This window comes from Phaseolus vulgaris, chromosome 9 (genome assembly GCF_051622355.1).
Source record: "Phaseolus vulgaris cultivar YP4 chromosome 9, ASM5162235v1, whole genome shotgun sequence".
In the NCBI taxonomy this organism is placed as follows: domain Eukaryota; kingdom Viridiplantae; phylum Streptophyta; class Magnoliopsida; order Fabales; family Fabaceae; genus Phaseolus; species Phaseolus vulgaris.
In genome coordinates this window covers 26,988,787-27,006,492 of record NC_143506.1, presented here as the reverse complement: position 1 = coordinate 27,006,492, position 17,706 = coordinate 26,988,787, and the positions used below count along the sequence as shown (strand labels likewise).

General features: G+C 33.9%; 1 protein-coding gene across 21 annotated transcripts; it reads right to left on the bottom strand.

The window, feature by feature from the left end:
• Positions 1 to 334: 334 nt before the first annotated feature.
• Positions 335 to 12,370, bottom strand: LOC137822733 (uncharacterized). 21 transcript variants are annotated; one of them, XR_011082973.2, is made up of 28 exons: positions 12,111 to 12,367; positions 11,848 to 12,022; positions 11,641 to 11,768; positions 11,420 to 11,536; positions 11,026 to 11,172; positions 10,477 to 10,854; positions 10,223 to 10,377; positions 8,596 to 8,717; positions 8,389 to 8,480; positions 8,006 to 8,252; positions 7,855 to 7,924; positions 6,992 to 7,140; positions 6,727 to 6,797; positions 6,451 to 6,621; positions 5,999 to 6,070; positions 5,761 to 5,862; positions 5,449 to 5,538; positions 3,235 to 3,310; positions 3,065 to 3,158; positions 2,915 to 2,984; positions 2,574 to 2,753; positions 2,046 to 2,168; positions 1,870 to 1,953; positions 1,596 to 1,797; positions 1,341 to 1,479; positions 1,201 to 1,260; positions 985 to 1,089; positions 335 to 904 (listed from the first exon to the last, which is right to left on the bottom strand). XR_011082973.2 is itself a non-coding variant. In XM_068627708.2 (28 exons), the coding sequence occupies exons 1-28, from the start codon at positions 12,213 to 12,215 to the stop codon at positions 791 to 793; spliced, it is 3,651 nt and encodes a 1,216-aa protein (XP_068483809.1). In that variant the 5' UTR covers positions 12,216 to 12,367; the 3' UTR covers positions 335 to 790. The 21 variants fall into 21 exon arrangements, 16 of the variants coding, with proteins under 16 accessions (XP_068483809.1, XP_068483811.1, XP_068483810.1 ...); XR_011082972.2 differs by having other exon boundaries at positions 6,992 to 7,155; positions 7,861 to 7,924; XR_011082974.2 differs by having other exon boundaries at positions 7,861 to 7,924.
• Between the last annotated feature and the right edge of the window lie 5,336 nt (positions 12,371 to 17,706).

Here is a 17,706-nt window from a genome sequence, read left to right as displayed (position 1 = left end):
AAAATTATAGAAAATAGGGTCTCGAGAAAGATTTTAAGAAAATTCAGGGATTAAAACACCTAATCCATACAATCACAATGGAAATAATTTAGACATGTATTTTGTCAGTTTGTTCAAAGCATGATAATATTTCATACTTTCTTCCGTCAACCAGTAAACTCACTAGTTAAGATACACTCATTATTGATTTTATGTTGAGTGTTCACAAATTTTAACGCGGTGTTAGAAATCATGATCATTAAATAAAAGCTACATGTATGAGATAAATGTATTTGTTGGAATTAATATGCAAAACGGCATTTTTGTGATAAATAGGTGTTCCGAATAATGAAAGTATTGAAAGTTGGATAAAATTGCATTGAGTTGCATTCTCAAGGAGATTGAACTAAGGGGTTTGTATGATATGATGAATATGTACATAAGACAGAATGCAGGGATGATGATCTAAAAGCTTATTGTTTCCATAAGGAGGGACAATAAATGGTTTCACAGGGATTTTGGTAGAGACATTTTCAACACACATCCTTTCAGAGGTGGCGGCCAGGGGATGAGGAACAAAATAGATGCAGCAGAGCCTGGGCACTATTCTGCAAGGCTCCACTCCTTTCAAAACTCAGTATCCCACAGGTTAGGATAAAAAAATACTCGAAAAACCTATATTTCATCTTATAAACGAAATAGCTCGGCATCAAGCCCTGCAAGCGTCATGAGGCCGGCACAAAACTACAAATACTGGAGGCTTCTGGACATGAGGGGCAGCAATTGGAAAACATTTGTACAAAGGGTTTTCTCACATGAAATAGCTTAGTGTTCTTTTTATTCTTGAACCACCTTCACCGTATAGTTCATTCCATTGTTGAAGCTCGGTCATATTTACAGATTCAGACGAAACGCTTGCACAGACCTGTTTCAACATGACAAACTTATATTTCTATTTCAAGAGAGAGGGAGGCTTTTCATATGAAAGAGATCCTTTTCATATACCTGTTGATGTGCATGTTTGAAATCTTCCATGTTTAAAGATCGGATATCTTTGCTTCCACACTTTGCGGGAGCAGCTCTACCTTCTGCTAGAGCAGCAGCCTGTTCCTGTCATGCATCAAATTATAATGTAAGCATAATTGATTGATCAGGCTCAAACCATTCTGACTAACTATCTTTACTATATAAAAAGTAGAACTCCAAAGTAACTAGGCATACCTTTTTTTCCTTCTCTAATATCTCTTTAATGGGCCGCTGTGCAGCAGTTACACACAAATTCTACAATAAAAGCGCAAGCATGAAGGCACCCATAACCTTAAATTTAAAATGAGTACAAGGTAAAAAAGAATGTCCAAAACCTTAAGATCACTTCCGGAATATCCATCAGTCATACTTGCAATTGCATTCAAATCAAGACCAGAAGACAAGTCTTCTTTTGCCAGTATAACTTTCAATATTTTTGCTCTATTTGGAGCATCTGGCAAATTTACCATTAACCTGCAGAACACCAATTTGATTAAGAAAAACCACACATTTATTAGTTCCATTAAGACCCCCACTCTTCCCAAATAAAAACTAGAAGGAATTGAAGTGCAGTTGAACATGGTGTTCACCTCCGAGGCAGCCTCCTTATGACAGCTTCATCTAGGTCAAAAGGCCTATTAGTGGCTGCAAGCACCAGAACCCTCTCTGAATCCTTTGTGCGTAAGCCATCCCAATTTACCATGAATTCATTTTTCATCTTTCGCATGGCCTCATGCTCCCCAGGATTTTCCCTCCTGCCCAACATGCTATCGACCTATACAAGAAGCCATACTAGTTTTCACTGATTTTATTTTTCAGCTGATAAATTAAAACAAACTAAAAACATTTATGCAAAAGGCTTACTTCGTCAACAAATATCACGCTAGGAGCAATTTTACTTGCCAGGGAAAAAACAGCTTTCACATATTTTTCACCCTCACCAAACCACTGAAGCAAAATTGGAAAAGAGCACAGTTAAAAAGAAAAGGTAACTGATAGCATAGCAAACGTTTAAATGAACCCAGTGAAACAAACCCAACCTTAGATGTGATACTTGACATGGAAATGTTGATGAAATTTGCACCAGCTTCAGTAGCAACTGCCTTTGCAAGCATTGTCTTGCCTGTTCCAGGAGGGCCAAATAAAAGGATGCCCTTGCATGGCTGCATGGAAGTCAATCAGAATCACAAAATCCAATGAGTAAAACATTTTGACAAGGAGGGGACTAAAACTCTACATTATTTTAATATTTGTGATTATTATTATTACTTAAGTAAAAAATCATTTCAGTATTCAGGAGACAGCACCAAAATTGCTATCACTGATACTATACTCCCTAAGCTTTCAAGGAAACTTTTAATACCTTGTGGAGAGGCCCCATGCCACACATTTAAAGGACTACTTAGACTAGACATCATGAGCAGGGTCAGATTATTTATTTTCCGTTTCATCTCAAATAGCAAAAAGAAACTAGTGAAAAGCAGGGAAAGAAACTAACTCCAACAGTCAGTAGACAAAGGGGAATGCATGTTAAACAATAGAATGTATTTGAATCTGTAAAGTAAAACCTTGGTTAATTGTCCTTTGCAAAATAACTCGGGCCTCTGTAAAGGAAGCATAACCAATTCCTTCAATGTGTCCTTGACATTTTCAAGAGCACCAATATCATCAAAAGTAACACCAATGTCGTTAGGTGGAATAACATCAGCCAAAAGCCTCTTTTCAAACTCATTTTCTGTTACAATATCCTGATTTCAAAAACATAAGAGGGATATTTCAGAAAACAGCACTAGTGAAATAAAATGGTTAAACCCTATAAACAGAATAGCTTCCAATTAATAAGTTGGGAACAAACTACTGCATGTCACTGTCTCCCACAATCAAAGCAGCAAAAGTTCATAACAATAACCTTAAGAGACTTTTTCAGGCTTTTTGACTCATTCTGGATAGACTGTAAGATCCCAATTCCATACTGGATGCTGGCAGAATACAAAATAGCTAATGATTAATAACAAAACCTTTAGCTGTTTTATATATGTGCATTATATTAAATAATTACCTCTCACAAGACAACACAAGCTTTGCATCAGGATCAGTTTCAGCATTCTGCATGAGATGACGGCTTATAGCCCAACCAACAATCTTTTCTGCATCTGCAATATAGCAAAACTTATATAGAAGAGATTTTAATAGTAAAACCTTAAGCACGTACTTACTGGTAGAACATACTTTCAATACTAAGAGTTTGATCCTTAGTGCACAAGGATTCAAGTCCTTCACATTCCACCCCACAGCGGCTCAAAACCTATAATTATGAGAAACAATTTAGTACATCATAAAAGCAATTACAATCAACATAGCCAACATGGTCAAATATTAAATGTATAAAACATGGTGAATTATTTAAGGAGACTAAAAGAAGAAACAGAATGATAGCTGAAAGAATGTACGAAAGAGTTGTTTGAAAACCAGTAACGGAATATAAGAATAGGAAGCTTCTGTATTTAAGCGATTAATCACAAGGGGGGGCCTTTCTATCATTTGTTCAATTCCCAAATGCCATAATAATATTTTAGAATGCTTCCTCTTCTCTTTGTGCCCTCCTACTTATTTAACTAAGACCCACAAACACCCAAAAATGTACTATTTTATTGAACAATTGAATATGGTAGAATGAATTCTTCTCCAAACCCTTAGAAACATTCTAATTCTCTCGATGCCCCTTCCATCCTTATTCTCATCTATTCTTTAAACTAATATCCCCAACAAACTAACTAATCCCTTCTAACTAACTGCAATAACTTTCCCTATCTAAATCTCGCTTCCCTTGAGTCAGAATCTAGAGCGGGACATTTAACATGAAGTTACTAAATGAAAACTCCCTTATCCATATGTTAAACAGAGTAACATACACATTATACATAAAAAGGGTACTATTTCCTAGGCTGAGTAATGGGATGCAAAGTTCTAAATACAAAACTGTCTTAACTCCTATGAAAAACTAAATGCATGCTATTCCGCTAATTTCTAAAAGAGACAAGGAATTAACTACCGAAAACTATACTGGCATCATTAATACTACACCCAGGTTAAAGTTCCATTAAGAAACTTACATAATTCCTATCTCTTCATACTTCATACTACGTTATTTAATTGTCTTTGTGGGCCATGACTTCACCCCTTAATTTTGAGTCCATAACTTATGCAGCTAGTGATCAAGGGTAGTACACGAGTAACAAAAGGTTCAACTAAAAACAATGGCAGTAATACCAAGAATGTAGTAAATAGTAGCAGCCCCTGTCTCCACTTTGTCACATGAGATCTAAACTTGTACCATAAAGACACAACATTTATAATCATTTACACGGCCATAATTGCTTTTCCAACATCCAAAGACTCCACTACAAACCTAAAATTATTTATAAACAATAACTCTTGGGTGGCAACATAAGAAATGACAAGATATATGGAATGATTTTGTGTATTAGAAAATATTGGTGTAGCATTGATTGAGTAAACGATTACAGTAGATCGGTTATCGTGGATCTGACACATGCATAGAATGCCAGTGAAAGCACCAATGAGAAAAGTAGATTGAACGATTTTCAACCCTGTCAAACTGATGAAAGGAGAGTCTTGAAGAATATTGGAAGGATTCCCTATAGAGGAAACTCACAGTTCGGTAAAGATTTTATCTTTAATCAAGCCTAACGTCAACACGAAATTCATATAACTAACCTCACTTAGTGGCATAAGGCTTTCATTGTTGATAATAACAGCAAAGATTAGTGTGTGTGTATCAGTCAGGACAAACCACATTTAACATTAATTTGGATGTAAATAATATCAAATTTATGATGAGAAATTACATTCAAGCTTTCTTTTCAACAACATAATTGATGTAACCATAAATTTTATGTGCGGATAACACCAAATAAAATTTGGCTCAGACACTTCAGAATAAGAAGTTTAAATATCATATCCAGTCGATTTAGTCCCCCTCAAAGTTGAGTAAGAAAGAGCACAAACAGCAAAGGTGAGAAAGTAAAGGCCATCATTTAAAGTTAGATGCATTTTTTAGGCACTTCAATTAAAACCAACATCAAATGTATCCTTGTTTTCTCACTTTACACACTTGCTCACTTCAGAAGAGCTAGATCCATATTCAATTAAAAGAAGTACTAGCTCAAAAATTATAATAACTGTCTTGTACAAAATTTACTTAGGTCCAGAACAACCAATTTGTTTTTAGCACCCATCCCATGTCACCCATTTAAATATAAAACCCAACATATCACAAAAAATAGCAGATTCATTATCCATAATTAAAAAAACTCAATCCATAAAATTAATGTTTTTGAAAATCAAATATAAGGTGTTAGGTTAAATAATAATTACCATGAAACCAATTGAATTAAAATTACAAGCTCAGCAAGAACTTACAGATCGTAAATTGTGCAAATTTCCTTTAATTTTAAGAGTCTCAACATCTCGATCAAGTTGCTGCTTCCAAGATGCTAGAAGTGCTTCATCCTGTATCAGGAAACATACATTGACTATTGTCAGATATAATGGTGACAAGTTTAGTCCTTGGCATTTTTCTACCTGAAACTGAAATTTACAATTATATGTCAGCATTACTCCAAGCCAAAGGGAATTTGAGTGAGCACTCATAAAATATAAAACCATTTCATATACCTTCACCCAACAACTTAAAAATTTTGGTAGTTGGTTTGAAAAAAATGTTATACAAACCTGTGGCATGTGAATTGTCACTTTATTCGGGAAAAGCTTAGTTAAGGTTTTGTTTGGCTTTGGGACCTCCTTTCCCCTGTCATGCAATCTTCCAAAACTATCCTGAAAGTGGGAGAGAATGAGGGAGGGATGTTATTGTAACAGAGAGCCTAAAGAAGACATATAAAGTATGTACTGGTAATCTAATCCTGTTCTTTCAAATAAAAAGACAATACTCAAAAGGAGATTACGTTCTTACCGGGAAAGCCAAATCAAGAAGAGCAGTCTGATTACTGCCAAACTTTGTAAAAAGTAAACCCCCAGGATGTGACTTCAAGAAAAAATAGTTAAATATCAATAACATAATCACTTATAAACATTCATTAAGACCAAGAATGAAAATATAATACTAAGGACCATTTACATAGGATATCCAATTTGTATCTTACTTTGACAAACAACATCTTTCTCAGTTTCTCAATCAAATATAACCAGATATATAAAGCCCACAGCTACCAAAAATACAGATCATTGGAAACTGATAAATTCAGGTACAAAACCAAATGGTATGGCAAATAGAACTTTGCTCAATTTTCTCCCCATGGCTATTAAAATCTTTTTCTGAATCAGTATACGCATGATGGCTTGAAAAGTTTAAATGACTCAACGGTTATACCATTCTAGCCTTACAAAAAAACACACAATTATTACCTTCTCCTTGCGACTGTCAGTGTGAGTGTGTGAACCTATTACCACCACATTGTCCGGAAGATTTTCAAGCCTACTTTTAAATGAAAACGGATCTCCATTTCCTACTATAGACTTCTCTGCATCTTTCATGAACAAAATGAAGGGTTCATTTCTGCTCTCACTAACCACAACCTGAAAAAACATGTACAACCTCTTATTGTAAGATTAAGAGACGGTATAACATGATTAGAGAGAAATTTTACATTTACTAGATCCAAGTGTGGAGTAAAAGGTAACCTCAAATAATGTATTAATGAGAACTTTGTCAAGTTCTTCAATGCCACTGTTTTCCAACCGAAGATCATTCACTGGAATGAGAAAAAGACAAGTTCAAGATCTAGGACCAAGATAAAGTTTGTAGATAAAAATACGAAATATCTAATATAATTTATAAGACAGATAATGCATTACCATGGAAGAAAAATCCTTGACCACCAAGATAAAGTTTGTAGATAAAAATACAAAATATCTAAGATAATTTATAGGACAGATAAGGCATTACCATGGCAGAAAAATCCTTGACCACCCTCACAGCAACCTCCAAGGTCAACTCCATCAGGTATGGGTTTATCAAATCTTACACCAATTTTTGACAAGGGATTATCATCAAAAAGTAAGACAACCTTCCCCCGACTTCCATTAGCTGGACCCCTGTATATGCGATTGCTGAGCAAAATTATAACCAAAAATAAAAACAATTTCACTTCGTTTGGTAAACTATATATACAAGAAAAAAAAACTACTTTTTATTGTTGTTCACATAATCCGTAAATATCATTTTAAAGAAACTGAAAGTAATCATTAGGTCAATAGAAAAGTGCGTACCTCCACTTTTTTGTCCTACATTTATGACTACCAAAAAAGAAAGAAAAATAATTTCTAATACATCCCTCTCATTTTCGTTTCTCCCTGAGCAAAGTTGAATTTTCAACCTAGAGTGGGTAGAACAGAATACTGTTTATGCAGATACAAAAAATAGTAGCTTTGGCATTGGCAATGACTAAAGTTGAAGTGCCATTTATCTCCTGTAACTGGTATAGTTAGCTAGCTGTCAAACACATTGTATTCACACACAAAATCATATGTTGTGCAATTAATCATTTTAAGTGATTTGGGTTACCATGTTGCAATCATGAATTTGGGTAGTCTGTTATGTGACTGTTAAATTTGGTGAAACACATTACACACCTGCTACAACAGTATACAACTATATCATGTATAAAAAAAAGTGAGATATTCAAAGGTAATCCTGCTGGACAACTTAAGTTCTGTAGTTAATGTGATAAAAGCAAAAGGATGCGCATAACAATTGTATCAATGAGATCGTGAGAAATAGAAACCAGTGGAGAATGATTTAACACAAACCTGTACCTTGCAGAAATTGTCTGAAGCTGATATATTCCCCCAGAAGATGAACTGTATTTTACCCTGTCACCTGAAGGATTATATCTTAAAAACATTAACCTTTGTGATAATAAATTAAGTCTCCTTAAATAGAGAAATGAAGCAAACATACCTAGTTTAAACACACAATTTTTAGCTGTCCCAGACGTAGATGGTACATTATCAGCTTCCAACTTAAGTTGAGACTCAAAGCCATATGGAGTAGGTGCATTTGAGGAGTTAGGTGTATCTGGTTCACTAGCTTGTGGATCCATGCTCCTAGCCATGTCTGTAGTTAAAGGACTTTGGTTAGCACAGCCACAGGACTTATCTGCATTAAATCCATCTTTTAGCAGCTCAGCTTCCTTGGATGTTAAACCCTGTAAAATATGAACACACAAAAATGAAGATTCATTACCAGCATTACAGGTAAAATAACCTTCAATGGCACATTAATGAAAAAGGTGTTCATGGATTAATCCGAACATCAGATCAATAAGAAAACTTTTATCTTACACCCAAAGGCAAATGGCTATCAAATATGAGCAATTTAGCTCCAAAGTGTTTCGCAAGTGCTTTTGCTAACATCTCCTGATATATTTCTGACCCTGCAAAAAAAATGGCAATTGAGAGAAACAGTGAGTTGAAAAGGAAGTCAAAACCAAAACAAAAATCATTAGAAAAGAAAAGATCTAGGAGATCAGTAATGCAATTCGCACACACCTGCAGGTCCTGAAAGTAGAATCCGAGGGTTTATGGTTGTAAGATCGGTGGTGTACTTTGCATGTTCTCTATGCTTCAGGTGTATAAAGCAAGCTGCAATTAGAACATTTTTTGTATTCTCACTGAAAGAAGATATAAATATGATCAGAAACGCAATCAATGACCAAACCAAGATGCTGTAACAAACAATCAAGCAAAATGCATGAAGGACAAGACAAATAAAAAATCATCTTGAACTCTTAAATTTGTTTTGAAAAAGGAAGAACCTATAAAAGATACTTCACAGTCGAGGTTTACGGCTACAACAACTCATTATAGTACCCACATCAAACTGAGGTATTGAAGATCATATTAAACAGAAATGAAACCAAGTCCACAATTTAAAATCTTTTTCAAAATTTACAACCACATGTCATGCCACTGCCAAGTCCTACCAGTACACATTGAAAAAAAAAACATCATCAAAAGATAAAGCTAGATAATGATTTTGGACCATAGTTGATAAAAAAAAAGCAGCACTGAAAATATGGCATCCAACTGCATGCCACAGATTCAAATACAAAACAGTAAAATAAAAGCAAGTATTGAAAAGAAAATAATAAATTATATACAAACGAAGCAACTGCCTCTATAAGCCCTGTGGCATTATCTCGTTTCAATTCACATAAACATTATTCCAGAAAAGTCTCTCTTCTCATATCATAATATTGTACCTGTTTCTTTAACAGACATTTATTTTTAATCCCTGCTTCAGATTTCAGCTATAATGTAAGAGTAACTGAACTTTCAATCAGTATTTAGTACATATATTGCGTGAATAAAAGACTGCAAGGTTTTTTGGGTTGATAAGGGATAAACTAGGTGTTGATTTCAAAATAAAAAAATGGGTTTGTTGGAAGGACCTCTTTGAGAGCACTTCATTACTGACCTAACACGAGAAATACAAGTTTAAGAGGGGGCAAAGGAAATATACGGTTGGGTAAGAATTGAATTTAAAGATTATCATTTGCATATTATCTAATAACAGAATATGATAGTGTCATTTGATTCAAGTACCTAACTTCACATAGAGGGAACAAACTTTAATTGTCATTTTGTCATTATAGCTATTGTCATTGACAGTGTTGTTGTAACAAGTTTAGATAAAATGGTTAGTTGAAATCAGTAAACTACAAAGGATGAAAATCACTTACTAGAGTTGTAAATCAGACAGGCATATTAGTGTCTGATATTGTGTGACTTTGTTCTTGGAATTTTTTTGGCTTGTTGATTCAAATTAGTCACATGGAACCTTTTTTTAGCAACGCAGCTCTAACATGGTAAAGTCCATATATCTATCTAGTATAGGATATAAAAATTTCCATTTATACAAAACAAAATTGTAAATGTTTAAAAATGATTAATTTAATTTTTTTATAAATTTTAAAGAATGCAATTGCATGTTCACTTAATTTGTAGGAAACGTACATGAAATATGCAATGGGGGATTATCTTTAAATAAAAGAGAATGATAAGACACATGAAAGGAACAACAAAGAATAGCATAATTTGAAATTCACCAAACACTTAAGGTGTCAAAACAAAGGCAAAAGGCTGGGGAATTGACTGAGACATCTACTAGTTATACCTTAAGTAGTAAGGGAAGTTGTCAAAGGACACTTCTATTTCTTTCCTATCCAGTATTGCAGCAAGAACATCCTCTTTAAAAACTGCAGTGCGTAAAGAAGTACCCGAAGTCGATGCAGCTTGCGCATCCCTCGTTCCATGTCTTTCTTCGAATACCTGTTTAAAGATACTTTTGCTCAATTTCACTTTACAAGTAGATCCAGCTAGAATCCTGAAGAAAGGCCCTAGGAAAGCATTCACCCCAGAGATTTTTACATTGCCTGCCTCTGTGCCAGCATCATCTGAATCGCAATCCATAGGCAAATCCTTGTCGCTTGCTCCAACATCAGCAGCTTTATCTGTCGCTATATTTGGAGCAGAGTTGCCTTCCAGACCATCGAGCCCAGACTCTGTACCATCAGGGAGAACAGAATGACTAGGAACATCAGTACCCTGATGAGGTTTACTGGTAGTCTGTGAAGGAGACTTCCATCTTGTAAGATCCCGTCTGAGGCTAGAAAGAGAAGCCAGAATAGAAGCTCCAGCCACGGCTGAAGGGTCTCCAGCCCTCCTTTCAATCTGGAAAAACTTGCCAACACCACCCTGAATTTCTGCAGCCTTGACTGCAACTTCAGGATTTATTTGCTGAAAAATCTAGGTCAAAATAAATCAAGGAACCACATGCAGACATAGATAGAAAAGGACATAATAACTTCATACAAGGAAGCAAATAGAAAATTTTGATAACTCTCTTTTAGAAAAAAAGAAAAACAGTAGTAGGAAAGACTGACAACTTATTCGAATGCAAAGAGTGTAAAAGGATACATAAGAATGATTCCCAATCAAACCAAAAACCACCTCGTCCCCCGAGTTAAGCACACAGCTGGTACTCTTCTTGACGAGCGTGCCATTCACTACCACCGATCCTTTGCTACCCGTACTTTCTAGCACGGCCACTGCACTTCCCTCGCGCTGATCATTTCCAGAAACAACAGTAATCAAACTGCATATACATATCCTACGATATTTACCTCAAACAACTGTAAAGAAAAAAAAAAGGAAAGAAGCAAACCAAGCACACACTTTCGCACAAGCATTCACACACATCTCAAACAACAACACAAAAAAAATCATTGGCAAGTGTCAAGGTGTGTGCTCGGAAAAAAAAAACAAACCCTTCGATTCCTCGCACAATCACAAACTCGAGAGATGTATGTACCTGCGTGTGCTTGATCTTGCACAAATTTCCACTTATAGTCTGATCCTTCAACGGGAAATTGCAACCCCGACTAGACCCAATAGTAAAGTTGGGTGTGCAAATTAAAACATTCGGATTCTGCAGCAATAACAAAATTAAACTCCAAGTAAACAAAAGTTACAGTCACCCCCAATTTAACTCAGAAACAAAAATAACAAAAAATTAAAACATTAAAAATTTACCTGCGCAGATTGAGACAAGAGTCTGCACCAGGGAACTGAAGCTTCGAAATTTGGGTTTTGCTTCTGATATATAGCCCAAGAAGAGAACGAACCCCTAGGTTTATCAGCAACCACAGTCGGTGTAGAACCTTCACGCGACAAAACAATAAAATTTTAAAAAAAAATAACAAACGGATGATAAAAAAAGTGTTAGCTGCAAAGAAGAACCATCGGCGATCGGCGGCGTGGGTTCGGCCTTGCCGTCTAGATTGCCGGCGTCGGCGATCTGAGCGTCTCGAGATTCGCATTCTCCGGGATCAGGGGGTGGCTCCGACATGCCCAAATCCTTGGAATTTTCCGGCGGCGGCATCGGTTTCTCCGAGGCGGCAGCAACATTGTCGACCTGAGAAAGCATAGCGGAGCGAATCAGGGAGGTGAATCGAGCGAGAAATAGGGATTACTGAGAGAAGGGGAAAAGAAAAAGGCAAAACCTTTTGTCGCTTGGGGGAAGGAGAGGGAGTTTTGTCTTCAGAAGAAGAAGCCCTCTTGTTGGTGTTGTTAGAGAAAGATCCACTGTTGCGTCTGGTTGAAACCATGCTTCTTCTTCGTTCCTGCTTCCTGTTCTTCTTCTCGTTTACTTCTCGCTTCAACCACAGACACACACACAACAAGAAGAAGAGAGAGAAGAAACAAAGAAAGAAAGAAAAGAGAAGAGATATGAATGAAATGAACGATTTTTGCAGATTTTTTGTTTGTTTTTTATTAGTTATGCTTATATTATATAGATGAGTGTGTCATCATGTTATTATTAATTAATTATTAATTGTTGCTAATTCATTAATTGCTATGTTTTTGTTTCCTTCATCTTTTTCCTAGTATTCTGCTTCTGACTTCGGTGCACCGCACCTACGGTGCACATTAGCGCCCTGTCTGTTTATTGGACAAGTTGGTCGCGCATTTTAGTGTGGCGTCTTATACTGCGCCTCTGCAGGGGATATGCTTTGTTTTTCGAGACTTCGAGCTACCCAAAGTTTTCTTTATACTTACGAGACAAAAAATAACAAAACACCATCACACACTTTTAGGACACTGTGTTTGATTTAAGGATTGGAAAACTTAATAAAAAAATAATTAAGAATTAATATAAAAATTCATTACCTAATAAATATTAAATGTATAAGTTATTTATATCTATTATTCAGATTTAGTTATACTAGTATTAGTGTACATTACGTAGATTTGACTGAAAAAAAAAACTATGAAATATCTAATAATCTTCATACATATAAAATATATAAAAGATTAAATTTATATAGTTAATAATTATTATTTTAGAAATTTTATTATTTTTAATAAAAAGTTAATTGATTTTTTTTTATTTAATAGGTTTATTTTGATTTTTTTGTAATTTATTTATTATTATTATTTTATATTTTTATTACTATAACTACTATTTATAATGTTATTATTTTATAAAATTATTTTTATTAAAATTTTATTATTAATAAGAAAAAAAATATTATTAATTTTTTATTATTATGATATAAATTTATTTATATTGTTATTATATTTTTATTTCTATTATTATTTAAAATATTAATATTATTATTTTATTATTTATACATTTATATTATAAAATTTTAATTGATGTCTTATATATATAGCAGACACGCTGACACGGACACTGATACAATACGGATACGTAAATACGTAAAATCTCTCTAAAATGTAGGACACGGGACACATATCTATATATTATATAATTATTGATCTTGCCTGTTGACCAGAACGTTGGAACCTGCCTCGTCAAAGGATCGACTTGTGCACCGCTTCGAACCTTCGTCCTTCTTCAAGATCCACCTCAAGAACCTGCAAAAGAACAGAGCGGCGCCGCTGCGGCCGATCGCACTCTAACGCCCAAGTCAGTGACCGAACCACCAAATACTAAGAGCAAGAACACTCAAGAAATCTCAAGGAACCGTGCAATGTTCTCTCTCACAGTAAGTTTTAGAACTCGCAAGCGTAAAGAGTGTAATCTGAACGTGCGTACCTCAGAAAGTTCGTTGAGAACTCTTATATACCTAGTTACTTTCTCTCTCCTGGCAGTTACAGACCTGGACACGCGGCTCGCATCCAGTCGTACACGTGCCATCATCTGGAGCCTCCTTGACTTGGGCGCTGCTTCTGACTCTCTTTTTGGCTAAGTTATTTATGCATGGTACTGCCCAGTGCATAGCTAACTTGGGAGTGCAGCCTCTAAAAAATTTATACAATAAAGTTTGATTTTTTAGAAAATTAATGTATTTTTAAAAAAATTGTGTTAGAACCATACTAGAATTGTCAGAAATCTAACAAATACTTTTTAAGTTTGACACTTCACGGATACATATCATACAGGTATCATACGAGTATCGATACATGCCATTTAAGAAGAGTGTCTGAACTTCATAACATACCACATAATCCATCAATTGAGTATCTTCTTTTTTTAAAAAAATAAGGATGTTTATTTTCTTTGCAAAATAGGTTTTTGCTTGATTCATTGAACTTACACTTTTTTTTTTCTTGTTCTCATTTCGTTATACATAATTTAACACGATTCACTCTCTCAAATCCATAAAAAAAATATATACATTAATAAGAATTAATGGAATAAACATTTTTCATATTTCAACATATTCAAAAAATAAATAATATATATATATATGAAATAGCTTGTTGTTTTATAATAATATAAACGACTTATTAAGATATAACTACTTAATAAATTGAGTAATTTACATACTCTCAATTTTATTTCGTGACTCTAGCTTGTATTAATTACCTTATTTATTATATAAAGAAGATATTAAATTCTTAGTCCTACTTCGGAGTCTTACTAATATATCTTTTTCTATTTATTTAGATAAAGAAATAATTGTGATAAAAAAAAGGTTAAGAAATAATTATGATAGAAAAGGTTTAATAAATAATTAAGTGGTTTATTTCCAAAACATTAATGTGTGTTTAATATTTCCAAATGTCAAGTAATTTTAAAACACCGGTCAAGGACTAAAAAGGAAAAAAAAAAACACATTAACAACGCATATTTTTACTTCTTAAACATGTTTATGTGATACTTTTTAGGAGATAGTTATTTTTCTAATTTATATGTTTATGTTAGTTAGATAAAAAAATTTAAAAGAGATTAATTTTTAGAAATTATGAGAATAGTTATAAAATTCTAAATATTACTAAAAAGGAAATTTTTAATTTGTTGGGATGTTAATTTTTTTTAGGTTTAATTATTCTTTTAGTCCCTATAATAAAGACCAAAAGTAAATTTAGTATGAGATTTTTAAAAAGTTTAATATGGTTCCAAATTTTTTTAAAACAATTCAATGTGATTTCTTCGGTTAGATTGTCTCCAATGATTTGGCATATAAAGTGGTACACATGGACAACTATACAATGGTAAAATCATTCGGGTGAAATTTTTCCCTTTTATGTAGTTGCCTTGGTCATCTTTTCTTAATTGATTGTGTTCTTCTTCTCTCGTGGTTGATTGAGGGATTTGCTTCACTGGTAATCAATGTATGGGTATTGGTCTTCGTCATCTTGTAGTTGTAATGGATGAAGTTTGCAAAACTAGTGTAAACTTATTCATGGTGGTCGGAGTATGGTTTCTTCATTGCACTCATTTGTCATTGTGGAGATTTTGTTGTATCAATAACAACAATAATTGTTAAGGATTATGGAAAATAATTTTGGGATTGTCTTAAGTACAAGGTTAGAGGTATGAAACTTTGTTTTTGTTAAACGAATATATCTTCTTTCCAACTTATTGTTTCATTTGATTTTATGATTTTCTTGAAAAAACAAAGTAGCAGTGGTATAATGCTAGATTCCAAATTTTTCAAATGGTGCATTCAAGAGGTTGATGATGAAAAAGATACAATTATTTTGAGACAAAAGAATAAGATATATAGTATAGAGAAATGTATTAAAGGTTTGGAGAACGGATTACATTATTGTTAGTGGTGGTGTGTTTACTTTTTGTAATTAACATTATTATGTTGTCAATATTGTTAAAAATTCCCATGAGATATGCTTGTATTGAGTGTGCTAAAGTTGTGTATCTTTTGGTATTGTAATGTTAAATGGCTTTATGTAATGTTCAGTTCAAGAAATGAGTGTGTATTGTTCAGTTCAAGCAATGAGTATGTGAAGTTGTTGTTAGAATTGTAGGCCTAAAACAAGAGGGGTGAATTGTTTTTAAACATTTTTTTGCAAACTTTGAAGGTGTGGAGAAAGCCAATGAAGAATCAAAGCCAAAAGAATGAAAATGGCAAAGTTACAAAATTGTTTTAGTTGATTTCCATAAAATCAACCAGTTGTTTTTGCGATTCAACCAATTGTTTTTATCAGCAATTAATAAAAATAACTTTAAAACAAATATAACAAAGAGTAGGGAAAGAGAGAATCACACAACCAAATTTATATTGGTTCACTCACACCAAGAGCTACATCCAATCCCCATAAACCACTGAGTATTTCACCATGTAATCAAACCTAAATTACAAAACATAAACACCAAATAGGTGATCCTAAGCCCTTCAAGAACACTCACCCTATTTGATACACAATTCACTACACATCAGAACACCCTCTGAATGTAGACACCAGTACCTTACAAGTTTTACAAATATGAAACGAATACAAGTAAGAACAGGAAGGATCACACTTAATACAAAAGGATTACAACAATTCCCTATTCCACTATTAACCAAAGCAAAGCCTTAAGCAATCTTGAAAAACTTTAATCTTTTTGGTCATCTTATATGTTCTCTTTTTTAGAGATGTAAACACCAGTTATATAGTCTAAAAAATAGTCGTTTAAGACTTTTAATCGAAGGCCAAAACAATTTAGAACAATGGAAAATAAATTTACCAGAATTAACAAATTTTGTTAAGATTTTTCAAAAAAACAATCTATTAAAAACTCGATTCAATCGATTGAATTGGCCTTTACTGTTAGGTCAGCCAATTTTAGCCTTTTCAAATCCTTTTCGAAACTACTAAGTTTAAAACAACCGATTGAAACGACAAATCAAGAGGTTGCCTTTCACTACTTTGAAAAACACTTTTCTTTTTGAAAGAACTTGATTGATCCAATTTTGGATTAAGCTAAAAGTGGATTGACAAATTTTAATCGACCCAGAACCCATGCTCACAAGCAGCAACCCAACCTTCAAGCAATCTTCGTGGATTTGGAGACATCAAAGCTTTAAGTTCAATAATCTCTCCCTATTTGATAAAGACAAATCTCTGGTTTGCTTAGGATGTTCTGTTTGAATTTGACAATACCTGCAAAACACAAAATGTGTAGTACAAGAGAGTGATCATATCCAAATCCCCTTGCACCACCAAACCAGTTTTCACTATGTGATTTTCACAAGGAAAATCACCAAAATCAATGTGAAAAACTAGTAAGAAGATGCATAATCAGAGTTTTTGCACAACTTTAAACCAGCAATTGCAATAGTTATAAACTATCATACACACAACATGTAAACAAAACCAAATAAGAATAAACCAAACTAGAATAATTCTCCCTCTAATTATCTTCACAAATAGAATAATAGGAGGGATAAAAGATAATTATGAAAGAGTTTGAGAGTCAATAATTCCCAACTCATTTCTTAAGAGAAAAAACATGTCCTTTAGCAAAGGCTTAGTGAAAATATTTATCAATTGTTTTGCTGTTTCAATGAACTTCACATCACAAATTCCATTACTGACATGATTCCTTATAAAGTGATGACGAATCTCTATGTGTTTTGTTCTGGAGTGCTGAATTTGGTTTTTGGTAAGATTTATAACACTTGTGTTGTCACACAGCAAAGATACTTTCAACCTAAAATCTTCTATTTGTTGTTTAATCCAAAGAATTTGTGCACAATAGCTTACAGCAACAATGTATTCAACTCAACAGTTGAAAGGGCTACACAAGCTTGTTTTTTTGTTGTGCCAAGATATGAGACTTGAGTCAGGAAGATGACAAGTCCCATTTGTGCTTTTTCTATCCAATTTGCACCCTGCAAAATC